At 40.4% G+C, this 27,928-nt stretch overlaps 1 protein-coding gene across 4 annotated transcripts; it reads right to left on the bottom strand.

Annotated features, from left to right (window-relative positions):
• On the bottom strand, positions 1 to 27,928 carry GEMIN8 (gem nuclear organelle associated protein 8). Of its 4 annotated transcripts, none has more exons than XM_064407648.1 (5): positions 27,839 to 27,928; positions 27,029 to 27,078; positions 23,469 to 23,508; positions 20,235 to 20,700; positions 1 to 2,015 (listed from the first exon to the last, which is right to left on the bottom strand). In XM_064407648.1, exons 3-5 carry the CDS (start codon positions 23,469 to 23,471, stop codon positions 1,765 to 1,767), a joined length of 720 nt encoding a protein of 239 aa, XP_064263718.1. In that variant the 5' UTR covers positions 23,472 to 23,508; positions 27,029 to 27,078; positions 27,839 to 27,928; the 3' UTR covers positions 1 to 1,764. The 4 variants fall into 4 exon arrangements, with proteins under 4 accessions (XP_064263718.1, XP_064263721.1, XP_064263722.1 ...); XM_064407651.1 differs by lacking the exon at positions 27,839 to 27,928 and adding an exon at positions 27,639 to 27,723; XM_064407652.1 differs by lacking the exon at positions 27,839 to 27,928 and adding an exon at positions 27,498 to 27,514.

Raw genomic sequence — 27,928 nt, 5'->3', positions numbered from 1 at the left:
TTACAAGGTGTTAAGAAGAAAATTTATTTGGTCAAAGGAAGGAAACCTGAACAAAACACTGAATTTTTGACAAAACCCACCACAAACAAGAATAACAACAAATGCATGACTGTTAATAATCCTTTTCTCTCTCCTGTCTCACTGAAATTTTTCAGATTAATCACACCAGAAGTCTTGGAGACTGGAACCTTTTCATTTCAGTGTTCAATTTAACTTCATCTGTGAAAGAGGTGGAACTGACATGGAAATTCTGCCTTGAAAAAACAGTAACTACTACTGAAAGCAAAGATAATCCAAACTGCACTGCAGACTTGCTTTATTGCAGCTGCCTGCTGCAGAGGGCACAGCAACTGCTGAGTGTATTACAATGACACGCTAAAGAGAAGCTCTGGATACTCAGTCAGCATGAATTGAAGTTAAAATTTTAATTGTAACCTTCCTCTGTGGCCAGGAAGGCAGATGAGGATGTCACTGTGAAACCAGAAGACGATTCCTTTGCCCTGGCATGGAAATGCTGCAATGTCACAAACTACTGCCCTTCAATACACAATGATATTTATCAGCAGAGCTTCACAGAGAGTCCTTTTAAGCATTCAGGGTACCAGTTTGTAAGGAGCCACAGGTTTTGAGGGGCCAGTTCGGCCTCTCTTACACAAACACCAGTGTGCCTCACTCAGTGAGGGGCAAACACAATTGGCCCAAAGTAAAGAGTGACAGAAGCAGAACCAAAACAGCTAGTGCAGATGGATGAGCACATACAGAGGCTCATCTCTGTGCAGATGGATGAAAACACATCTACTTGCTTATGTTTAAATTTTCTGCGTGTCCTATGCACTTGGCCATTGGAAACCAGCACCTAAAATAGAGATACAGCCCACAGGGCTACCTGGCTTCCACAGCTCTGTATACATTGGGCAGATATAGTCTATCACTCTAATAAGCCTTCTTTAAAGATTCAAGCCTTCAAGCCCATTGCTGCTTTTTATTAGAATGGCAAAAATCACTCTAGGCACTGGTTCAATAGCACTGTGTCCTCTTAAGTTTCTCTTCTGCTAAACAGATCTCCAAGAGACAGGACCACATCAGACTTTTGCCCGGTCCTCCCACCCCTTCATTAAAACATTTTTCTATATAATGTTGCTTTAGAGTCAAACTCCTGCCAGACGAGTATCAGTCTGGAAGAAAAACTTCCTGCTTTATTATAAACCTTTGAAAAAGAATTCCAGTGTCTGGGCTATGGTAATTTGATAAGTTGTATGTTGGCCAGTGGGCTCCTGATTCTCAAAAAAATCCAAGATTAGCAGACATAACACTTCAAGCTATGCTGTGTGAAACACGATCCTAATACTACTATGTCAAATAAGACTAGAAAATGAGATCACTCAAATTCCTAAACAGGAAGAGCAGACAATTTCTAAAGTCTTTTTCTTCTCTGCATTGCTTAAATTTTCCCAGTTCACTGGGTATGGACGTTGTTATGTTTCTTGCACGTGTGGTCAAGGCAAGCGGGTATCAAATGACTGAATTTTAGACAGGTTTGATATCCCTGTCCCTCCTATTACTACTTGACAACTGTATGTTGAATGGACTGGGAACATCACCGACAGACACTGTAAAAGAAAAAAAGGCCAAGGAAATACATGCTGTCCTTGCAAGACTCTCCCTCAAAGCCCAAAATCAAAACTTGCAGTTTGTTCTTTCAGCAGCCCAACCTGAGGCACCTGACTGTATAGCACTGTGCCCCGTCAGAGCACAGTCCAGTACTCACAGCTTAAGGGGAATAATGGGCCAGTATTTGGGCTGCTTTTTGTCACAGTTCCTATCAAAGATAAGCTGCATGGCAGCCTCCATGGCCTGGATTTTGGCAGCTTCAGCACCATACAGCTTCTTCATTTCTGCCATGCGCCTCTCCCCAGGTCTTTCTGTGGGCGGCTCCACAGAACGCTCCACCCTCCTGAGCAGGTCTTGATCAGCCTCCACGTAGGGGTCCTCAGCTTCCAGCTGCTGCTGCCTCCCTAGACAAATAAACCATCAGAGATGTAAATTACTGGGCTATCAACCAATCACGTTTTATTTTAACTTTAAAAATATTATATATTCGTATTTTTGCTGGGTCTAAAAGGAAAAAAATCCACATGTTCTACGATGCAGCTGCACTATTTTGCATAAAGAAATTCCTACTAAATATCATGATAAAACCAGGCTGGAATAAACGGGGAGAAATGAAGAAGATCCTGGAACTGAATCCTAAAAGTGTAGGAAACCTCTGTATTAGTACTACTAAGCAAAAATCAACATTGCTGCATTTCTCCCCTAAACACACATGGCCCTGAAAAAAACTCAAACAACAAAACAACAAAAATCTAAATCACAATCCCTTCTCCCTCCCAAGAAAACTGAAAAGCCAAGCAAAAAATCCCAAACCATTCCCCATACAAAAAAAAATCAAACAAAAAGGAGAGGTGTTTCCAAAATAATGACTTAGCAGCTGAGAAAGGAAACAATATACAGGACAATGCAACTTTAGCTGAACGATAGCCAAGAGAAAAATGTAATCAGTTACTACTCTGTGAAAATGAACAAATGGGTCTGTCATGTCAGCCATTAAGTGCAGTCAATGAAACACAGCTGTAAGCATCGTGTTTGGATGAACTGTCCAAATTCAGTCATTTCTCAAGACTTGCAAAGTTCAAAGCTGGCAGCCTTACTCTATTGCTTTGAAAACAAACTAAACAGCACCAACAAAAAGGCATGCATCAGCTCTTTTAAAGAGGATTTAAAACAATTCAAGAGGTGAAACATTTGGACCAATCTGTCAACAAAAATGCTCTGTGGTAAGTCTGACTGGAAGCAAGAACTTGGTTGTGCATGCCCAAATTTACCTCTGCTTCCTGGGTCTGCTATGACGAAAGAAACAAAGCTTTGTGCAGTTAAAACATCACAGTGCTACACAAAACTCCCCTCTTATGGGGACATTTCTACAAGAGAGAGAAAATCACCCAGCAGCTGAACTCCTCAATAACAAATGACCATCCTCAAAACCATGTAAAAGGCACAGTTCAGTACTACTGACAGCAGTTGGGTTTTTTTAAACATCAAACAGGACAGTGTCCACAGGTCAGGATGCATTGGTCACACACAAGACACGCTTCTCAGAGTTTGGTGCCATGTACTTCTGCCCCCTTTCACCCTAATGCAGAGATTTAGCTTCCACAATACACATGACATCTGCAAACCCTAACCCAAAGTTAAATATCCTGACATTTGTGTGTCAAACATCTGCAGTTTATTTTTATACTGGAAAGTACTGTACCGAGCAGCCAACTGACTGTCAGCCTTCCTAAACGAATTATCCCCTGAACGGCATTCACAGAAAACAGATATTTTAAACTATATGATCAGAAACTTCAAATTTAGGATCTGTTTGTCTGACAGACACAGAAAGCTGTTTTGTCCTGTCATTTGAAACACCATTTGTGTTGGTCACAGAAGGGCTTGGGGAGTTATTAGCCATCTATTCCAGAAAGCCATTTCTATGATTCTGCTTTAAGGGCACACCCCTGCATTAGGCTGCACTGCCAGAATTCACAAGGAAATGTACATTAGAGTCCATATGTGTTTTTGGAAGAGTCAGATTTATTTGGTGTTGGGCCATTTTAACCAGAAGGTCTGAATTAAAGGAACCAACATTGCCTACAGAGGGCTCAGCACTTCGAGGACAATGTACAGCACTCAGGCTACACCTTGCACCCCACTGAAACCAACTTCGTGGGACACCACGCTGCCCACAACTACACAGCACGCTTTTAAGCACAAACTTCATGCAAAATACACTGTATAGTTTTAGACAGATAAAACCAAACAAGACTATGCTGGCAAACCAATGTCTCCCACTGTAGATTACACAGCAAAACTGGCAAGGCAATGAATTGGACCCATATTTGTTAACCCTCTTGGGACACTAGATAATTCCTTGTACTTCTGTACTGCCCATGGAAAATTTTACTTCTTTAGTTCCATAGCTCCATGCTAGAGGCAGCTGCTTCCTCGCTTATTTGCTGTAGAATGCTGTCTGATAGCTCACTGCTGATCCTTAAGAAAAAAAATTCTCTGGAGGTAGATAATGAATTCTTCTGTTTAGAAATTAAATGGATCTCTAGCAGAAGATTCATGATGGATGAGTGGATTACAGTTTAGTGTGCATCAATCTCCATTCCTCAATACAGACTAGTTCATAAATCTGCAGATCCTAATTGTAACAATCAAAATAATAATACCAATTTAAATTCCATTCTCAGAATTACCTGATGTACGTCTGGAGCGTTTTACTTTACACTAATCAGATATAGTGCCCGTAACTTCCTAACTTGACTTCTGCTATTCCATAGCTACTGGTTAAAAAAATCCCAGAGTGATTGTATTACACAGTTTTAGACACATAAATCAGGTCTAGAATTCAGGCAGAGGCTCAGGACAGAAATGTGCTATAGGGACCCCCAGTTTTTTGCACCAAAGGCTGGATTTGAGCACAGAACATGACAGCTGTTGCTGGTAATACTACTGCAGCTGTGTGGGATACATTGCAGTTTCAAAACAGTTATCTGTGCAGAGATACCACTGCAACAAACTCCAGAGTCATAGACAATCATAGAATGGCTTGGGCTACAAGGGACCTTAAAAATCATATTCCAACCTCCCTGCCACAGGAAGGGACAGTGTCCACCAGATCAAGTTGCTCAGAGCCGCATCCAGTCTGGCCTTAAACACTGCCAGGGATGGGACATCCACAGTTTCTCTGGGCAACCTGTTCCAGTGTCTCACCACCCTTACAGTAGGCAGCATTATTTGCTTTTACAGACTATCAAGGAAAGAAGTCATGAAACTAAATGGTCATGTAAACTACTGCTTTTCCAAAAACAAAATACTTCCAAAAATAGACATAAGAAATAGATAACAGAGAAAGTATTGTCCTGTTGAGATGCATACTAAACTTTCTTTGGTGGGGCAAGGGCTGGGAAGTAGAAGTGCTGTAATTTCCAGCAGTCTGGGTTCTATCTGTTACCTCAGAGTTTAGTTTAAAAACAATACAAACCAGTACAACTAAGCTAAATGTGCAATTACCTCTTCATCAAAAAGCTGACAACTAGAATCTGACAATGGAAATACAAAAAAAAATTAGAAGCTGTCTATAACCACAAGACTATGAAGACAATCAGAATTTCTCTGAAGCAAGAAACACATACTCATCCATGAAGTCCCCAGCTCACTCTCAGATCAGTTTCACTTTCCAAATTCTCAAGTAATTGGGCTGCCAAGTTATAAATGCAAAACAAGCAATTTTTACACAATTCTAAGTAGTTCCTCCTTCTACTTCACACAGACTAAAATAAACATGCTTTCTTTTACAGCATTCATCTTCAACCACTGCCAAGCTTCCCCCAGTCAAGGAACAGTATTTTGCAAACGTTGACAAGGCTGGCAGGCAGCTGCAGTGGTGGTTGGTTACCCCACAAAGGAAAAGCACTGCTGACGTTTTCCCAGTTGGTCAGTTTTATTTCTTTTCCAAGATGCTCTTTCTCTCTCTTGAAGCTCTCTTCAAAGTTAACTTATTCCTACCAAGTTCAGCTCTGCTGGGAAGTCATCGTTACCTGGCCAAAACCAGATGGGGTATCTTTTTCCAAACACAGTAAATAGAATTCTTTAACCACTAAGAAAAAAAAGTCCAGCTGTGTCATGCACCCAGTGTCCTGGGTTACACCAAAGGTTATTGTATTCTGTATCTATCTGTGCCCAGAATGGGAAGTGCCTCTTTAAGACACTAGATCTGGAACTGGACCTTGGGGCCAGCAGGTGCCAGCTGTTTTGAGGTCAGGGTTGCACAGGCAGAGCTCTCTCTTGCCCACAGCTCTTGCTCTTTGCATTTCATTCTCACAAGCACAGAGCTGAGGCAGCACTGGTGGAGGCTCCCCTCTGGTTTTCTTCTGGGTTTTTTTTTACAAGGCAGGAAGTTGTTCAGCCATGTCCAGGAGAGCAGGGCTCCATCACACATAGCAGTGACTTGGGAAGACAAACATAATCACTCCAAATGTCCCTGCCTTCCTTCTTCTTCCCCCCACTTTATTTACTGAGTATGATATCAGAGGGTCTGGAATATCCTTTGCTCAGATGGGGTCACCTGTCCTGGCTCAGGTGTCTCCTCCCAATCTCCCATTCATCACCAAGGTCCTCACCAGCACGGCAGCAGGAAAAGCAGAAAAGGCCCTGGCTGTGTGTAAGCGCTGCTCAGCAATAACAAAAACATTTCTACATTATCAACCCTGTGTTGAGTGTAGATTCAAAACACTGCCCCAAACCAGTCACTGTAAAGGAAGCAAACTCTACTCCAGCCAAAACCAGCACATCTACCTAACTCATGCTACATTTCTGGGCCATCATTAGTAATTCTAGGCCTTATGAAAGTAAGTTTTGGATTACTGTTTGTCCCTTCACTTTTCCCACTTTTTATGAATGACTTCTAATCTGGTGTGTACTAGCTGAAAAGAAAAGTGAACAAATACAGACAACTATCTCCATGCTCTGGAACTGCCAAAAGAGGAGACTAACTACTGTTTTACCCATTCACTGCATTTGGGCCTTCATATGCACACAAATGACCTCTTACTTACTTTCAGCAAGACTATGACCTAAGACATAAGCTATTTTCCCCCTAGGTCCTTAGAAACTCAGATGCCTTGTTTCTCTTATTTTGTAAAAAGGGAAAATGTCTCACCCTTTTTGCAAGTTTGATCCACTTTACATTTCTTTCTTTGTCATATCCTTTGAGAAGCTTAAGTAATAATAAAAAAAATTCCTGTCCAGAACTTATCCTCTTTTATTAAAAGAAAAAAAACCCCAGCAAAACCAAGGAAAAGAAGCAACTTCAAAACCAAAACCCAAATAAATTCCCTTATTTAGGAAGAAGTCTCCATGGAGAGACTTTGCAACATTAAAAGGAGATATAAGTAGGGAGGGTAATTATCTATGTCAGATTTAAATGAAAGATTTATACCCAGCATTGTGTGGTTTCTTGTACCATTTTTAGCTCTTGGTATTTATACATCCAACGCTCAGCTCACTGCAGCCAGTGATAATATTCCATCTGACAACATTTCTTATACAGACATTCTTCCCCACAGGTCTGGAGGTGCCCACACTCAGCAGCCTGCCATGTGCTGCCCCACACAATGGTAGGTGTGGTAAGAGACCAAGGGCTTGCTCCTCCCGAGTGTTAAATGCCATTACTGACTTTCAGTTGCTTGCTTAGTTAGCACAGCATTTTTCAAGGAAATACTGCACTTTCTCCAGTCTTGGTGTTTTCCATGATTTCAGACTGTGTGTTCACATAGTTGTCTGCTTATTTGAAATGGTTAATTATTTTCTGCTACTGCTGCGCGTGCACTTAGTGAGCTTTTCATCTTAAATGCTACCTGAGCTGATCTTGAGCAGCCCACACTAACAGTTAAAACCACTACCCATTTCTACTGATTAGAAACTCCTAGTTCTCTCTTTGAATGCCACTTCCCACGAGCCTATCTGCTGTGATATGTGTTCTGCCCACACAGGCTTCTCCATGCAAAATGCCAGCTTCTTCATCTTCCTAGAAAAGCTAAATACCTTCACCATAAACCTACATAAGAGGTTTTTTTTGATGTGATAGAATCAGACCATTTTATTGTACCCATACTTGCAGGAACTGGGCATAACATGGGGAAAATCAAAATCTTTGCCTCAAGGAATTCCACCGAAACAGGGATTTAAATCAGGATTTGTACACAGGATATTCAAGGAGTTTAATTTCTGCAGAGCTCTGGATTTCCACAGGGCTGGAATCTCAAGTACTACTCTTTATCAAGTGCAAAGTTTTGCAGAACAAGTTTCCATCAGTGGGAGTCTACAAGATACAAACAATTGTGACTTACCCCCACATCTGTAAAGAGAAAATATTCTTGGTTGCTAAAACCATCGTGGTCCTGCTTGCTGGGAGGTTACTATGGAACACTAAGTAACTTACTGAAATTGTGGAAACATACTGAAAGAGAATGATGATTTTATAGCAGAATGAACAGCCTTGTTCTAGCTGTAAGCTGGCTTGGGGAAAATAGACTTCTTTTAAAACTTCTTAAATTTAAAACTTTGTGCTTCAAAAGATGTGACAAAGGGATTCCCCACGTGACTTTCCCCCTCCCATTTTTAGGAGAAGTTGGATCTCCAAGGACAGCTAGGCCCTATCTTACTATGCAAGCATTCTCTCCTATACAGAAAAATCAAATGCTGTAGCTGACTGGAAAACACTAATTCAGAATAAAAATTACTTTTGGTGGAAGTAATTGCTTGCAATGTTAAGCTTTCAGTTATCAGTTATGACAATCATGAAAGAGAACTACCAAACATCCTGAGGATATTAACACCCCAAATATCTACACTGACAAAATTTCCATCTGCTACTTGAGGAGAGAATGAGTTAAAAGAAATGGACTATTTCATCACATATATCTACAAGCAATGCAATATTCTCAAGAAAAAGGAAAACACTCCCTTTCAGAAATGTTTCAGGTTTTGAAGTAAGAGCAGATGTGATTCCTTGGCAAGCTTGTGGCAGCCTGAAACCATGGTTCCATGGACATTTTTCCTTCCTCAGCTACAAAACCAGCTTATGCAATTTCTGCTCTTCTCCCTTAGTTGCATACTCCAGCTCCCAGGTTCCTCATTCTACAGTTGTCTAAGGGGCAACACAAGAATCCTACAAAAAACAAAAACCCCCAACCAAACAAAACTTCAACACATTCTGTTTAGTTCTAGTACAGTTCAGTGCCCTGGAAACACCAGAGCAGGAACGAATGTCTATGAAGAATAATTGCTTAGCCTGGCTTTGGCACCAAGATGTGTTTACTGAAGCACAGCCCAACTGAAACCTATTGCTAAGAGAGGAAATAATCTCAGGTAAGAGAGTGCACTCCCTCAGACATAGTTGCAACAGGCTGTCTAAACAGACAGCAAACAGATTTTGCACATCTGACATACCCCAATACCTTCTTTCCCTGTAATCCAATTTTTCTACACAGCCTGAAGAGGACAGCTCTCTAGAAACAGGGCAAAACTACTTACCAAGACAGAAAATGGAGAAAAACTACCTTTGAAATAAATAAAAAAAAAAAAAAATAGAAACCAAGGAAGTAAGATTAGAATTAAGGTGTTCCACTTTCAGGTTTGGTACTTAATGGTATGTGTCACTCTCAAGTTAATTAACCACATGCCTCACTGTAACTAATCTGTAAAATCAATCTAATACTTTAAAGAATTAATTATCTCATATTATTTTGTTGTTTGGGTTAAGCAACTGGCACAAAGTTATACAGCTAACTGGAGAATAAAGAAGCCGATTTCTGTTTTAGAAATATGATTAAAAACCAAGGATTGTTCTGTGGTCTCCAAAACAAACTACACAGAAACAATATAAGCCTTCATGTCCATGTTTACATTAGCACTAGGCTACACTGGTTACTGCCCAGCTAAACATCAAATCACCTTTATTTTCTTCTATTACCTTCCACAATAAAACCCCTAAAAAGGAGTATTTTTAGTCCAACCAGAAAATGCACTGAAACAGTTAAACCTCGTGAATATGAGACAATCAACAAGTCAATGGAACCTCAAGTGAAAGCCTGCTCTAGAATTTGATTGCTTTAAATCTAATTCACAATCAGGGACTTGTTGATGAAGAGGAGAAAACTCAGAGGTGAGCCCTGTGCAGCACACCACAGACACCAAGGTGTCTGTACCCTGGTGCCATCTGACACAATTAAACTGATAGGAAGTTGCTGAACTACCACTGCTAAGAAATTAGAACAGGATCAGGCACTGGCAGCTGCCTCTAGTAAGGATCAAGTCTACTTCAATAAGATTAAATACACACCAGCTGACTCTGCATTCCCATCCCCCAAAACAACTCCAATCTGTCACTGATGGCAACAATGCTGACACCAGACAAAGACAACACTGCTAGAGTAAACAGAAGGATTACTTAAATCTATATATAACTGTGTCTTCACACACATTTATGGCATAGTCTGAATTTACAGAGACTGAACAAGGAAATGTTAAAATTTAAAAGCGCTACTTTAAAAGCAAACCAGAACACAGAAGAAACATGAGTTTCACAATAGTTTTTTATGTGTGCTCTGAACAGAAATTAAACACATCCTCGTGGAAGAACATGGTTCACGATGCACTGAGCAGCTAGACAGCTAAATAATACTGAGTTTGGTACTTTCAGGAAAAAAAAAGAAAATAAGTAACCTGTGTCAGTCTTTAGATCAAATTCACATTTGAACTTCACAATGAAATTTCTTTCTTGACTCCAGACACAATACAGTGCTGAACTCAAGTTTTGTTTATTGCTTGATATGAGAAAGCTATTTTATCAAAAAGTCTTGAAAAAAATTTTTGGAGAGCAACCTGCAGCCATGTTACTGATTTTCTGGAAGGAAGTATAGTCAGGCAATGAACTGACCTTTCAGTCAACTGGCAGGTCCAAAACTCAGTATTACCACAGACATGCAGAACTAAATAACAAGGTCTAATCCAGAGAAAATTAATTTCAGTAAGTAAATACGCATTTTCTCCATGCTGCTAGTAAACAACGTGTGCTGCCTGACCAAGCATTTGGAAAGAGACATCTGGAAAAAGGGTCAAACTAAAGGAATTGGTTAAACATACCACAGGTTTTGGAAGGAAGGGTTGAAGGGTAACTTTGGAAATATAAGTTTCCCTCTGACCTTCTGAATTTCTCATTGCTCTCTTCAGCACTCTAGTAAATAAAATGTAATATACTTGAACTCATGAGGGTAACTGCTATGCCCAGTATTAAAAACACAACAAAACCCCCTGGGGACATATGCCAGAAGAAACCCACAGATATGCATCTATTGTACCTTCCACAAAATGGGAATGTTTGACTTCTAAAGTAGTTCCAGGATTTGGTGCTGGAGCACAAATCTGAGCACTTTTTTTAAGAGAGACAGCTGGCATTCCACTTGTTAGAAAGTTAAGTTGTACTTCTTAGCACTTCGGAGCTTTCTGTCTCCTCTCTGTCACTTCAACAGGATAATTCCTACATTAAGTATTTCAGTGACTTGATGAAGACTTTACATAAAGAGAGCCACCAGACTAAAAGCCTAGTCTGACAGCCTGCTCATGACAGAGGTCAGTACCTAATGCAATTGAAGGATGTAAAAGCAGAGAATGCAAATGTCTACATGTCACCAGCATCACCTAGTGAGAAACAGAGAGATCAGAAAAATGCAGATGCTTCTCCAAAGCCAGCCAGCTGCTCTGCAATCTACCACCTCAACACCTCCTCCATCAGCATGTTGCACATGATGCAATCTTCACAGTCTGGACACTTCTACATTTACCAGTGGCCAAAAATCGCAAGGAAATGGCAACTGATGAATTTTAGAGTGATTCCGCCAACACTCTGTTCAGCAACCACACCAGAAACTGCAGCCCTTCTAGAAATCAAGGTGTTCTGCAAGGCTCGTACGAAGTGAGAGCAGCAGCATTAGTTTCAGCATTCGAACAACCACAGAAAAACTGAGGCCCAGCACACTCTTTGGAGACCTACATTCCTTTCTACAAATTCTGTGAATACAGAGCTGACTTTCAGAGCAGCAATCACTTCAGCAACTACAAATGAACTTAAACCCAGGAGGTTCTTATGCAGCTAAATGTGAACAGTAACACTCAATGGTGTAACACCAGCATTATTTATTTCAGTAAAAATACCCATTTAGTATTTGGCCTTCATTCTTTTACTTTACCTCCATGATTTCAGTGTACTAGAGCAGCGATCTGACAAAATCAGACATGTGTCCTTGAAAATATTGTGGAAAGTTTTGATAGTCACATAAACAGCTTTGGGTACTTTGGAGGTCAACAACAACTGTAATAATTGTAGCACTGATGAACAGCTGGATTGCTCTGTACAGGGTACTTTATAGGGTTACAGCAAAAGTGTTTCTCATGCTGCTGTATCAACCTTCTCTATTTCTCTGAGTAACAGGGAAGTGCTATCACCCCTAAAGGTCTAAATAAACAGAAAATGGACACAAATTCCTAGAGCAGGAGGTGTTCTAGATTCCTTGGAATGAGCTTCACAGCAGATGACATCACATGGTGGCATAGGTGCTCAACCCTGACACTGGAAAAGACAAGAAGGACAATGTTCCCTGTATCCTTAGGGTTTAAGATGTATCATCCTTTGGGTATAAATGACTAGGTTTTTTCTTCCTGGCAGGCATATGGAAGACAAAGACTATTATATGGGATATTTGTTTCTGAATTCTACCTACACTGAAAGCTTTTGTGGATCTAGTCACAACCAGCACATCCAAGGCTGTGACAGAAGTCTGTACAGGCCACCCAAGTCTGAGATGGGTGGCCTAACAAACTCTGCCTGCCTCTCTCACTTGATTTTCAACATCCAAGGAAATGAGTTTTGAAAAGACCCAGGCAGATGGAAGTCTCTGAACTGTCAGTTTCTGCCATGCCAGCACCCACATTTCCCTAATGACAAAGGATGTGAACTCCATCTGGATGCTTCTCATGACACTGAGGCACAGTGAGAGATGCTGAAAAGCAAATGGTGCCTCTGAAGTCTTGGCACTAACAACTCCCCATTAAAATGAGCCGGGGTACATTATCTGTCTCCAAGCAAATCTGTCTGTAGAGGGGATTTGCTTTATAACAGAGAGACCTAAAATGTGTTACACTCGAGGTATTTTGCTGCCATGCTCTGTTGGAGCTTCTCAGCAGATATTGTACATCATGCCTGCAGAAAGAAGACATCATCATTACATCCATTTCTACCTGGTTCTCTGGCATTTGCTTTTCACTATTACTCCAGTGCTGGACACCCTGAAACTTTAAACATTCTTTCTACAGCAAATGCTCCCCCTAGTAGATAGCTTGTGTTAGAAAACACTTCACAGTCCACAATGTCACTGTCCACTTACAAGGTTGAAAGTATCACACTAAAGGCAGACAAATCCAGATTTATCATCAGAAAACTGAGACACAGCATTTCCCTAAGATCATTTAGATCCAGAAATGCTTCATGTGGCACCCAGATAGAACCAGTAATCAAGGAATTTTAGGGAAAAGTGCATCAACTGTGAAGACAGACTGCCCAAGCTGAGTGATTAGCACAGAGGTGCTTTTACGCCACTTTTCTCTAGAGCTGTGTTTGTCAGCATGGTCTCACCTGCTCCTTTGCACAGCAGCTGCAGCTGCTTTAACAGCCTTCACTTCAAAGACAAAGAATGAAGAGGAGACTAGAGGAGCCACTCAGAGCAGCTGCAGATGCTAATGGAATAACCAAGCAGGCAAACCTGCCTTCAAAAAATTACCAGCACCAGTTCTGAGTCTAAGTAGAATCTTCATCTTCCCACACCAAACTGCTCCCATATGAAGCAATCTTCCAGAACAGCATTCTGAAAGGAATGCTTGCTCTTACAACAAGACTGGGGAAGGATTCTTGCTGCACATGTGGCCTCAGCCCTGGGGCCCAGCTGTTAGTTCTTTACCAAAACTTTGCAGAGCCCAAGTATGTCTCAGCAATACGTTCAATCCTTGGAAACCTCACGGACACAAAACAGGCGCTGACACTCTGTGTGATCTAAAACTGAATTATCACATGTATTCTCTTTGTAAAGAGAAAATTCCAGTGGCTGATCCATCAGAGCAAGCTACTGACCAGTTTCCATGGGATCCTTCTGCAACCAGCAACTACCAAAACCAGGTATCAAATGGATCTCAGATGGTGAGGGACAAAGCTGCTGAGGGAACAATGTCCTGTCTCTCCTGTTTTTATTCTCGTATCCTCAACACAAGTCCAGTCAGAAGGAATTTTACTGCATTACTGATTTATCAGGGCAGCAACAATACAAGATTACCAGACTTCTCTTACTGAGTCATGAATAACTTAGGGATAACAGCTTCCTGGGAGAAAGAGTAGCTCATATTCTGTTTATTCAGCAAAGGTGTTGTCAACAAGATGCATTTTGGTGACAGAGATGACATCTAAGTTAACTGTTAAGCAAAAGGTCTGTAAAGAACACTTAGATCAGATTGTTCATTATTCTACCATTTGAGGCTTTTGCTTTCTTCCTGAGGTCCTCAAAACCCCTTATAACATGAATAAACTGAACATCTCAACAAGCCCCCTAGTGTATGTGCTGTCTCACTACAATAAGAGGAACACATCAGGCAGACAAATAAAGGATCACTACTTCAAACACAGGTTTCTGAAGTTTAATACATATGTTCATTTTAAGAAGCATTCTTAATTTCCATCAAATTTAAGAGGAAGTAGAGGTGTTTAACATCTTGGCATTCCTCTTAAAGCAACACCTACACTACAGTCACACTGAACCACATGAGCTTCTTTTCCCACGCTCCCACCTATAAACCTGCTGTAACTCAAATACCAATACTCCACAGCATGCTTATTAAAAAACAAGACCAGTATAGCTACTGGCAAATAGGGAACTGACATTCCAGGTCCCAGCTCAACCCAGCTGTCCAGGCTGCACCCATGGGGGCTGGTACACAGAAGTCCCAGATGCCACCTAGGAGCTGAAGCCAGCAGCATCCCTTAGCAGAACACAAGAAGCCTGGCCTTGCCCTTGTGTACTTTCAGGGGTTGGCAACATTGTCAAACAGACTCAGCCTGAGGCACATACACATCAGAAAGACTTTATATATAATTTCTAGTACATGTATTAACTCCTCTGCAACTCTCCAGAGCACACAGCTCAGTTTCCTCAGTAGTACCTTGAGCTTTCCAATGTCTCTCTTCCATTACTTCCAGCAGCAGCAAGCCATAGGTTCACAGAGCAAAGACACACATTCTCTTAAGCTCAAATTCTGTCTTTAGCATAGGATCCAAGGACATTTTCTTGACAATATTTTACAAATTGATATGCTTTGTATAATGATAACCTTGTCTGTCATGAAACAGATCTAAAACTGTGCCAGTCTTGCTCTTCAGACTCTCTAATTTTGCAAGTAGAGATTAGTTTTCAATATTAAAGCAGCGAAAATTGTGGCACTTTTCCTTGTTTCTCTAGTAAGGAGGCATTCTCTCAATTGTGGGCTTCTGGTACTGAATAACACAACCTCTGCTGGACACAGTGTGTGCACTTGGGAAGATTCTGTTGCCACACAGCAAAAGGTTCAATCATCAGGATCAGAGATGTGGTACAAAAAGAGTAACTTTCATATTTCTTCTTCAGTTCACAAAACAACATGTTTCTAAAGCATTTCTCAAGCACCCACACATACTGCAGAGAGCACTCTTATTTCACAGGCATTTCTCAGAAGCTTCAGCATCTCAGCTTCTACAGACTGTGACTGGAGTTCATGCCAAACAAGGCTTTTTGGTTTGTCAAAAAGTTTGTCAACAAAGGCTGTTAAAGGCGGGGAAGTTGAGCAGATATTTAAAAGTTCACCATCCACACTGCTTGGACAGCTCAGGGTAGTGAAGAAGAAAGGAAAAGAAATGGTGGGGAGTTTGTAGTTCCAAGAATTTGAGCTACAGTCTTATGATGAAAAAGGCAGATAAAAAACTGGGAAAAGCATTTACCAAAAATGAAGGAAAGAAGGAAAACATTGTGGCAAAAACCCTGAATCAAAGGCATGCAGGCTTTAAACAAAACCAAAAGCTTCATGGATATGGTACGATTCAAACAAGTTACAAAACATGGAAAATTCCATTACTTCCCCTTCACAGAAGAGGCAGTGGCAACTACATCTTTCAGAGAAAAAGAAACCTGAGGGGAAAAGCCTGCAGACTGCAGTTTTGAAACAAACATCTTCATTCACTATTTCCGTTCATTTCTAAAAAAAATATTTTCCATCTAGCATAAAAAAAATTAAGTTCAGACATTATTTTTGGGAAAAGCTGGAGGCTATGTGTGGGCAATAGAAAGAGAGGCTTTGATGGAAAAATTAGCCAGAGCATTAACAAATGATAGGCTATTATCCTTCAGTAATGAACTGACATGATGGTACTTTCCCTTGCTTTTCTTTGTTTTTAAATAAAGGATTCTGTCTATGTCCTGTTAACTACTACAGAATGGTTCTCAATGTACTAGCAATGCTGTACTCACTCAAGTTTAGCAGCGACTTTCTCTTATATGCAAAAGGAAATAAGGAAAAATTGTATAAGGACAAACTACATGTTTCAAAGGCTAAATTAAAAAGTGTAATAACTATGTGCAATTAGACAATTTACAGAACTGTTAGGGTTGTGATTCTTCCTATCTTGATTTTTGCCCTTTTAATTCTTGCAAATGTAAAAAGGCAACTTACTGCATTCTATGCTTTACATCTAGGATGCCTGGAGAATCTGCTACCGTACTTAGGTCTGACAGGTATGGTAACCCAGGAAAACAACTTCATGATTTTCAGCTGCCAGAGGGAAAACTTAAATACAGCCATTTAAACATTCCCAAGATGCATAGTATGCTTGGATCACCAGCTACATGAAGAATCTGAATGGCAGACTAGCCTGACAAGAAAACTGTCTAAAAAAGAGAATCACTGTATAATTACGAATGCACGTGAAGAAACAACTGAAGAGGAATTAAAACTGTCTGTAAGGGTTTTAACCAAATGCCATTTATCTAAAACATGAGATAAGCTGGCAGTGTATTAGCATGTCTGAGTCCATACATCCTCAGCCAAACTTTACTCATATTTACATCTTGGCATTCCAGGAACATGTAATTGACTACAACACATGATAAAAATACAAAAACTAGTAAGAAATTGATGTGATTTCAAAGACAAAAAGAAGATTGTTTTAAAAGAGGTTGGTTGTGAACTGTATCACTGCAGAAGTGTTAAATCATTCAGCAAGTTTGCCAGTTTCAAAGCCCTTACTTTTCAAGTTAGCCAATCACCGCAAATGCCCACTGAGAAAACCTACAGAAATCCTACAGAAGTTAGAGATCTGCTTGTTCTTCAAGTTTGTGGCAGCTACCAAGAAATGAAATAAAGCTTAAGTTTTCTTCTTTGTCTAGTCTGACACAACATCTTTTTTATCTGTGGAGCTTTTCTCTTTGCAATTAGCAGTAAGAATTGTATGTCGCCATGTAAGCTCAAATGCCTTTCACAAAGCCACAGAATCAGAGAATCATTAAGGTGGGAAAAGACCTCCAAGATTGAATCACCTCATTCCCACCTACATCACAGGCCTATTTAAGTCTCTCACAGTTAAAGTTTGCAAGACCTTATCCTCTGATGTCAGCAATCATGATCATTTACCTCCAGCAAGCTCTAGATGAGGCACTATAAGTGAAGAGTCTGCCATCAGGTAGGATTCCTTTTAATCTATTTGATTATCCTTCTACATGTTGATGAGACATCTGTGGATCAGGTGTGGGAACCAGCTATATCTCACATGAAAAATCAAGACTCAGTACATGCATCCAAAATAGATGCATTAATGCTGTGTAGTATTTCCTAACTTTGGACAGGTAGAAAAACACCAAACTAATGGAGGTCATCCTCCACAAAGATTGGTATCCCCTTCCTTACGTGCCAAACTCCCATTCCTATTTGCCCCACTGATGCTCGGCTCCCTTGTGACTCCCCCCTCATTAAGCTGCTCATAAGCGTGTATCTAACTCTTGCAAACTCTTTTAGAAGAGCAAGCTGTGAGTCTCCTCCCAAGAGAACATCAAGGTGCAGGGCTAAGAGGCTGTGAATCCCACCCGGAGCCCCTTATTGATGCCAGAGGAAGACAACATGAGACACAGCCTTCCCCTTAATGTCCCCTAAGGACTGGCCTTTACTTTAACTGATCGTCAAGGTCCCTATTGGTATTCTACTGTGGCACACCCAAACAATCAAATTTTCTTTAAGTGCTATGTAAAACTCTTGCCTCACCCTTACAAATCTCTCTCTCAGAAGTGGAGGTGTAAATTTCAGGCATTACTGAGATTTATGCTACCCAAGTTTCTCTATAAGTCTGCTCCTAAGGACATTCAGTTTGGGATTAAAAGGAAAAGTCATTAGAGAGAAAATACTCAAGTCACTGAGGGTTTCTTTTGCGGATGTGTTATCTCAACCTTCTCAAGCATCAATACAGAATGACAACTGTTAAACAGTATGAAAGACATAACATGATATAGCATCATTATGGATCACAGCTTAATGATCCTCTAAATTTAATTTTCTTCATAAACAGCAATCAGGAAAATTAATAAAATTACCTCTTAAAGCAGAGTACTACTGCCTTCAACCACGGTCTCCATACCAGCTCATTTCCACACCATCAGACAAACAGGGATTTTCCCCTCCTCCTGCTGCTTATGTTTCTTCTTTTGAGAAACTTTAACAGATTAAAAAATTTCTTCTATTCTCCTTTTCCCTCACCTTGCAAGAAAAAAATACTTCCAAACAAGATCATACTGCGTTTTTAATTACTCACAAAATTAGCATTTAGAAAGCAATATTCACCCTAGATTCCTATGTCACTTCTAAATTTCATTTAAGTCAAGTACTTGTTTACTTTTTCATGCTTTGAGGAATTATAGATGTTTACTCAGCACTATTCTTACTTCATCAGGAAAGCTACTAAAGAAATTGAGGCATGCAGTAGTGAAAGACAGAGCCTGCTTGAATTTGCATGAAGATCTGCAATAGTGCCACTGAAGCACATGGAGTTACACTCATCCAGAACTAGGTTACTACACAGCACAGAGCAGAGACCAAATCATTCCAGAAGGCTCTGAGTACTGCTGTGGTGGAAGGAACAAAAGTAAAATCTGTATTCTGAGTCATAAACTTCTTCCCAATTCACCTGCTCATCATAAAGAACAAATCATATTTTTAGCAAGCACAGCCAGTGAGGGGTCAGGAAGAGACTAAATGGCTACACCAAGGTCATACAGGATATTTGCAACAGAGAACATCTCTAAGACCTGATCTCCCAACTTCCAGGATACCACCTTTAATCACTCACATACCTTTAAATACCACTAATCATATTGGTCAAAAAAATCCAAAGAAAATGTTCTGCATTCCCAGAAGTAGCCCAGAGTCTTAAAGCACCATGTATCTCATCAAGGGAACATTTCAACAGAGAACACCAAGCTGATTCTGCAACAGCACGATGAGAAAGGGATTCATATCAGGCACTATCACAGAACTCCTTAACTCACTTTCCTGTGCTAACTAGATCAACTGTACATCACATTGATGAGAAGTGTGAAGTTAAGCTATCAGCTCACCCTCTGATACCTGCTGATCAAAGAAATTAACATGTTTTTTCTTTCTTTCCCTTTCAATCATTGCCTTTATTTTATGTTTTTAGAATGTTTTCTCTTTCACAGAAGCAGAAAAAGCTCAAAAGCTCTATTAAACATTCTTTACACTTATTTTCTACTGAAGTCATGTGAGAAACGTTATTTTTATTAAACTGCATTCTTAAAACAGATAATTTTTTCGGCAACATCTGTATATGAGTAAAGTGTCAATAAAGTACAGAAAAAACCTTTATTCTGTTAAGGATTTCACAGAAACAATACCTCTGAGGATCAAAACCTGAGAAAAATCTTAAGACTTACGTTCCCTATCAAAGGACTTGGGTCCAGATCAAGATGCTCAACAAAGAGAAACTTGTGATATAGTACAGAATGAAGAGGATGCAGGAGGAGAAGAAAAGGGTAATGAAATTTTACTGCCAGGTTAGCCAAAGAATAACAAACAAAATGGCTGCTCCATGTTATAAAATATATTGAGGCTTACTCTAGGGTTCAGTGATGTATTCAAGCATTTCCTTTGGGTTCCCCCCTCATACATATAGCATATTAACTAGATTTAACCATAAAAATTCTGGAGCTCTTTTCCTCAGCACTGAAGATTAATACTGTCTTCTGGACAAAAGTGTTATTCTCCTCTTTGCAGTCGTATTTCTCTCTCTCACCAAAAACTTTTAAGCATCTTCTGACACTTAAGTTCTATTGAGTGGTACTTAAGTGCACCCATCAGTTCTGCCTATTTTAGTCAGTTGGCTTGCTCACTTGCAGCGCCTGTTTCTGTGAATTCTTACAAAACCTGTAAATGTTGAAGCCACCCAGCACTCCGTGTTATGGCCACCAAATACCACAGGACAAGCATGGACTTACGCAGCTCTTCTCGGTGCCTCTCTGTCTCTGCAAAAAACTGGCGAAGCTCCTCTGTGATCTCCATGTTACTCAAGTCATATTCTATCTCTCCTTCAGACTCAGACTCTTCCTCCATTTCAGAGTCCCTTTCAGCATCCTCTTCCATTTCGGAGCCTTCATCAGCATCCACCCTCTCCTGGTAGGCACCTGTGTACTGCTGAGCTCCCCCATGGCATGGAACTCTGACATCTGGTCTATAGCTGGGAGAATACTTTTGGTTATGTGGGAGATCATTCCCATGCCAATCTGTGTAGTGGCTGCTGGGAGAGGCTGCAGCAGGATGCCACGGATGCCACGGCACGCGATAGACGGACTCCATGGCTTTCCTGTAGGCTCTCTGGTGCCTGCGCATCCAGCGCATGGCTAGGTCATAGTGCCTCCAGTACCTCGCGTACACCTGCTGAGAGAACCACGGCTCCGTGTCCTCCTGCAGGAAAACACCAGGGAAAAATCAACCACACATCACAGCACTGATGCTCCCCCACTAAAAGAAGGTATAAAGAGAGAGAGAGAAATGAAGAGCAATTGAGGGGAGCAACTAAATACAAGCACAATGCTGCCTTTTAATCTTTAGTCATCCTTTAGCTATGACAGAACACAGAGATTTGAAAAGCATGTATGAGCACAGTGTACTTGCACCACACCTCATTACTCCTACAAGAGACTCCTTTGGCATCAACTACCACTGAAGAACTAGAATCAGAGAAGTTGTAGTGTCCAGAAGTTAGTTTCAAAGTGTTAATGCTAATACAGTAAGAATCTGGCTTTTTTAGGAAATATGCAGTGTGGACATAATCCACAATTCCTTAGACACTCACAGGAGTTTTAAGAATTGAGTAATTCCAAGGTGTAGATATTACACCCTGTACCTAATTTCCAACTCCACAGACAGAAAACACAAGGGATTAAGATTCCTCTGCATTAAACAAATGCATTCATTTTATCCAGTAACGTATTTTCTCCAGTAATGTATTTCCTCCATCTGTCTGCCAAAGTTTCTCAGAAAAGGTCAAACAGCAATTTAGACAAGTTCATATATCCACCATGGCCACAGTCAAAAACAAGACTGTATTTAGCCAAATGCAAGCTGCCAGTAAACCTCCCTTTTGTATCCATCACCAACCGAAACATGAAAAGAGGCAATGTAGTGCCACTGATAAAGTACAGAGAAAAACAATTCTATAGAAAGAAACATAGTGTAACACACCTTCTCCTGTCTTCCACCTAATCACAGTTTTCCTTAAAGAAGTTTCAGGCTGTTCAGATTTCACCAGTAACTACAAAGCCTCACAGTCCCTGTAGCCTTAAGCTCCCTTCATACAAGCCATTTCATCTCCCACCTCATCCTACTCTCAAAAAGCAGGATAATAGAGGATCTTAAAAAACAAAGCCATAAAGTAGACTAGAGCCTAGAACAAGTAAACTAAATATCAAATATTTTCTCCCTTTCCCTCAGGTCTTAATTTCCATAGATAATACTTTATCTGGAGTAAAACAGAATGCCTCTACTTTAAATAGGAAAATTTTAATTAAGCCATGTTCTGGCAAACACTCAAAACTATGGCAAAACTAGCTGACGTTTTCAGAGATGAATGTGACATTTGCAGTCCTTTATTAAGGTGGTTTCTTTAATTTTTTTTCCTTTTAAGGACATACAGGACAAAAATCTTTAAGTCTGTTTTCTTGATCTGCCCTGGCACCATTTGGTCCCTTTAAAAGAATGATTCTGTAGGGCAAAGAAATCCCAAAGCAAAACAGAAAACTCCAAACTAAAAAATACTTCCATTTAACACTATCCAGAGAGGTTCATTTAGTTTACTTACATTTGTTTCACTTTCTGGTTCTCAGACAGCAAAGCAAATGCTAGCGAGTTTGGAAAAAAAATTGCAACTCTCAGGCTGCCCTTCTTTCTGGAAACTGAGCCCATTATTCCATAAGAAATCAAGGCTGTATCTTTTTAGGTCATTGCTACATGCTGTCAGAAATAAAATATCTTCAGCTAACAGAGTACATCAAGAAAACCACCACAAATTTGCATTCCTAAAGGTATTCCTGATCAAAAAGTGCAGCCCATTTGTGAAGGGCTGTATAGTTCTGCTATGTGATCTAAAAGTGGAGACATCTTTCTTGAAAAGAAAGAATTCATGGAGATGAAACTTCACTGCGACTCTCCTCTTGGTCTAACACTGCACTGCTACAAGACCATGCATTTGGAGCTCCCAAAATGCATCATTCCAAGATGAGTGGGTAGAAGGAAAGCATCTGCCTTCCATATGGAATTTCTTCATCCTTAATCATCCAACTACCTAACAGCTAGGATGAACAATGCTTTATTTACGGTTTCCCTTTGCTTAAGAATGTCATACTGACTCCTCATCCTTCAGGAGACAGATGAGAATATCCTATTGTCAAACCTGATACATTAACAAGTTACTTTTAAAACATTTTGACTTTTTTTTTCCTTAAATATTAAAATACTTTAAAATCCAGTTTTGAAACACCATGAAGCTAGACAAAAGCAGGTATCTCCTACATTCTATATATCTGTAAAAAAGACAATATATTCTTTTAAAGCTCAAAAATTATCTCCAGTTCTTATAAAATGATGACTTTACTGAAACCTCTGGAATCAAGTCAGTTGATTTGTCTGGCTGACTAGCTCCAGTTGTTAATTTCGGGGAAAGGAAGACAAAAAGCCAGTTCATGCAGAGAGAACTGTGATGCTGGTGCTTGTCCAACTACTTTTTGTGAGGGTTTTTTGTTGAAAGCGACCCTTGAAAACCACTCTTATATTTGAATTTTAAAAATACATCTGTTAAAAAAGAAATTACAGAAATGTTTTACATTTGGGTGGAAAAGGGAAAGGAACACTTTTAGTCTCATTTAATTCTGTGTCTGTGCTTTTTCAGCTGTGGAATAAATGGAAATAAGAGATTTCCTCAAGGAAACAAAAGCTATAAATCTAAGGCAAATGATCAGAGTCCTCTGTTACTCTCCTGTTATTTCTCTGGAGTCTTCCCAGGAGTAGACAAATCACTCATTGTTGTAATCTGAATTCTATTTTCAAAGCAATTTAGTGACTTTTACATCTAATTTTTACATGTCTGCACTCACAGTTCAATGAAAGTGTTTATATGCATTTTATATATAAAATGTGACTAAGTTATTCCATAGAAACCTGTGAAGACCTCTTACCATCTCTTGTGGAGTTTGTTCTGGTGATGATCAAGGTGAACTAGAAAAGAAAAGAGTAGCTTTTTAATTCATAAAAATATAGGTATTAAGGTGGTCACAGGCACTGAATTATATTTTGAGTACTGTTAAGTATCCCTTCTCTGTTTGGGCAAGTTGAAATCTCTTACTGAAAGATTTTGATTAGCAGATGTAAAAATCCTATTCCTTAAAATTCTCCACTACAGTAAGAAAGTTAAAACAGAACCTTCTGCAAAATGCGCCTGAAATGCTGGAACTGAACACTTCTCCCATTGCTCTCTCTTTTTTCATGCTTTCCCAGCCTTTATTCTCCAAATTAATGCCAAGTAAAAACCATAAACGTAAAGGAAACAAACTGTTCTCACTTTTTAGCTGTGTCTGCACAGGAACTTGTATAGAGTAAGCAACTGCCATAAAATGATTAAACCCATCCCGATTCCACTCATGCAGTGAGGTTTCTGTTTAACCTGTGGTGCACTTTTGACCACATACTGTCCCTTCTTTCTCTTTGCTTCTCTTTTTTTCTCCTCTCCAGCATCTGATCCTGCCTCCCATGAAGAAAACACAGGTTAATTCAAGTTGCAACCACAATTTTTAAATGTGAGGAAAAGGCATAAGGAAGAGGGGCACCTGGACAGGAAGAAAAAATAAAAAAGGAAAAAACGGTTGTGGGGGTAGAAAGGGAGAACAAGAGCTCTATAACCACCAGGCAGGATATATAATTACCAACATATCCAGGGTGGTTTACCAGTACTTATCATTGAGAAATATTCTTAATCTCCTCTTATCTGACAATTATTTTATTACACTAATAGTTAAGCTGCTCTGTTCACATATTTCTCCTGACATTCTCACCCTCAGCCTGAACTTCATTTTAAGTACCTGTGAAAGGTAACAAAAATAGAGTACACTAAACTACCTATTGCTAATCTTAAGATATGGTCAAATGCTATTCCCAGAAACACTGGAATATAGCCAAGACAGCACTTAAAACAGTTATAGATTCAGACCAGGATAAAGCCAGGGATTTTCAAAATGCATATGAGTACAGTTGTGTTCTGCCTCATATTTAGCAACACTCATTAAAGAGTAACTTTTTGTCACTTAAGACAAGCCATACTGCATGAAAGGAGAATGGAATGGTCAAACAAAAAGCAAATCATGCAGCAACCACAAAAGCAAAAGACTGTCCTTTCCAAAGCCCACACTAAGCTGAAACCCCTGGTAACACCATAACCCCGTGTCTGCAAGAAGCTCTACATACAGGAGCAGTCCCACTGCAGCTGATGGAACAACTCATGCCAACAAAGGCTGCAGATTCAGCCATAAGGCAACTAAAGCATGTTGGATTCTCTCCTGCCTGCATGGAAGAAGGAAAGCCAGCACTAAGATCACTGGAAAACACTGCAGAGAATTGTAACACTCAAACCCCAGGCATAGATGGAAGATTGTTGTGCCATCCCTCTTTGGGCATTTCAAACGTCTCATTACAACCATTGCCTTCTTCAAAACCTGCATCTCCACTCTCATGATGTACACATATACTTTTTGTCTCTTCCCCATAGATATCTTTCCCAGATACATCTGGATACTGTCAAGGTTGCCGTAAAGTATTTTTCTCACACTTAAAAAACTAAGCCAATGATATCCAATTCTTTAATTTTCTATTTCAGAAAAGAAAATGCGTGTGTTTCATTTTCATGTTCACTCTAATTCCTACAGGACAAAAAATTCTTTCAAACAGCTTGAGAATAAACAGAAATCAGGACTGATCTCAATGTAAATAATTTTTTACAGCAGTAATTGGTAAAGTCTGATACTTTATTATTAACACACAACATGCACCTACGTTTTCTGAAAAGGAAGGAGGGGAAAAACCCTGGCAAAATCATTCAAGTGCATTAGTTTACCAAATATGAAAAACCTGTTTTGCCAAACACATAAACTTTAATTATTTTCATAAATTATTTATGAAACATTAAGACTACAAATATAAAGCAGAGCATAAAAATGCTGCAAGCGAGGAAACTAAATTAAAATGTGAGTTTATTTTCAGTTGAATTATTCTTCCAAAACAAACTACATCAAATTAGAAACATGACAAGAGCAGAAAAACAAATGTAATAGTCCTACTTCTATAATTTATACTTAAAAAATGAAATATGTAACCAATTGAATATACGAAACTCATGAGCAAATGTACAATAATTTAAAATGGGAAAAAGATTTGTTTGCTTATACTGATCATTAATGATGGACATTTTTTCTACTTTCTTGTCCAAGTTTTAAAATATTTCTCCACTGATAATGAACCAGGGATGCACTCCCTTTTATCAAAACATGTCTGTCCCCCTTACAAGCTTGAGGCAGGTGAGCATTAGATAATAAATAAATCCCATAAAAGTAATGACAGCATTTAATTCCCTTGGAGTCAATAGAAATTGAGACACTGTCTGTCATACCTCAGACTCAACTTCAAGGCACTGGGGTTTATAACTTGCTAAGTAAATCCCACTCTGGGATCACTCTGGGACTAGTGGTGTGTTGGACACAGCGTGGCCACATGAAGGAAACAGGGACAATCCAAGCCCAGCGCAGGATCAGGGAGGGCTCCACTATTCACAGTATCCACCAACACAAGTTAACTAACCTATTGCACAACATTATGGTAAAACCACAGTATGTTATTAAAGGAAGGTGGAACTTCAATAAATTCAGCAGGTTTTAACAAAACACATTTTTACAAAGCTTTCAGGAAAAAGCCAACTACATTTCAATTTGAAATGTCCCTAACAACAAAGAGCTGACCAGCCCGTCTGCCCACTGCTGCTCAAGAGCTGTGAAAACAATCTTCAGTCAGGCCAGAGCTGCCCTAACTCAGTATCCAGTTTCTAGCAATGGTTAGTTAGTAGGAGATACTCAGTAAAATGTGATGCTAACATAAAGGAATTACTTTTCCAGGTGCATTTCTCCTGATTTCAGCAAGAGTAGTTCAGACACGTTTTTTTTTTTTCCCATCCCCAAACTGGTTTTGGCATTTAAAGCCAAAACCCCCATGAGTAACAGGTGTTTCCAATAAATCCCCTGGCATTAAGTTTCACAATTTAAGGGATTAAACATAATTTTGTGGTGTATATTTTGAACTCACCTTAGTACACACTAGCTAAAAAAATGTGAACTTAACATCAATAGTGTGCATCCTCCCACGAACACTATTTCATTTTATACTTCTGATGCACAATTATCACCAGAAGAGGGAAAGGTCTGAAAAGTGGTCTGACATTCTGTGCCTCAGATTAACACTGCGCATTGCTGTGACGTTAACTTTAATACTGAAGTGCCCTAGTTACAGTCATGCAGAAGCACAAGCCTGTGATTGCTGGGACAGCTGGCAGCAAAAGTTATTTCTCTTCAAAAGAAGAGGCAAAAATTCCCAGCACTACACCCTGTATTCTGGTTTGCAAATGGCTGTAAAGAGTGTCCAGCACTTAGGATAGTTACAGCTCCTTCTCATCCCAACAGGAATGCTATGAAGACCTCACCTATCACTATGATGTTCACATCAATATCCTTGAAACAACAGCAGCAACTCCTGTGAATAGAATGGAAACAAATTAGCATAACGCAAAACAGTGTTCTCAAACTTTAGCATATGTATTACAGATTTTTTGGCCCTATCAGAAGCCGAGGCAGTGTGGCTCCCTAAAAGAGGGTCTTTATTCTCTGAGCTTCAGGACATAAACCCAAAAGCTATTTTGGCCAAAAATGAGAGGGAAGAAATACAGTGGTGAAAGCTGTACAATTATCAGTAGACCAGTTAGCTTATGTTTCATATATATCTGGTCAATTTAGTCATAAACAAGGAACAGGATGGAACTTCTCTGGTACAGCCTTTGAAGGCGTAAGTAATTTCCTGGTCTCACAGATCTCGTGCCCAGACTCCGGAAAGTGACTGAAAGCCTGGAGAAGCGACGAGCAGCTCCCGCCTCTGCTAGCAGGGCACACAATTACATCCAAGGGCTGGCAGGAGCTCGGGCCCTGTGCCCCGGCTGCCCCCAGCCACAGAGCGCCGCTCCCGCCCGAGCTCGCCCATGGCCGCCTCAGGCCCCGGGCCGATAAACTGCAGGGAACGGCACAGCCCCGCGCCCGTACCGGTACCACAACCACCGCCTGGGGCCACAGTCCCCGGCCTTGGCCCCGCCAGGCGCCCGGGCTCCCACATCTCCCTCCTGAGCCCTTCGCTTTCCCGCTCCCGCCGCCGTTTCGCCCCGGCTGCCTCAGCCCTCAGCCCGGTCCCCTCCCCGGGCGGGAGGCCGCAGCCTGCGCGGGGGCACCGCCGTCCCCGCACCCACCCGGGCAGCCCGGGGCTCCGGCGGGCACGGAGAGCCGTGCACTCCCTCCAAAGCTCCCTCGCTCCGTTCCGGCGGGGCCGAGCGCGGCTT

The sequence above is a fragment of the Passer domesticus genome, chromosome 2 (assembly GCF_036417665.1).
Source record: "Passer domesticus isolate bPasDom1 chromosome 2, bPasDom1.hap1, whole genome shotgun sequence".
Classification (NCBI taxonomy): Eukaryota; Metazoa; Chordata; class Aves; order Passeriformes; family Passeridae; genus Passer; species Passer domesticus.
Note: the sequence above shows the minus strand (reverse complement) of the source record. Positions and strands in the feature narration are given on the sequence as shown.

Coding starts and splice junctions, on each gene's coding strand:
- GEMIN8 (XM_064407648.1), bottom strand. Junction 2,016..20,234: donor GAGGCACCGAGAAGAGCTGC/GTAAGTCCATGC, acceptor TTATTTGTCTAG/GGAGGCAGCAGCAGCTGGAA.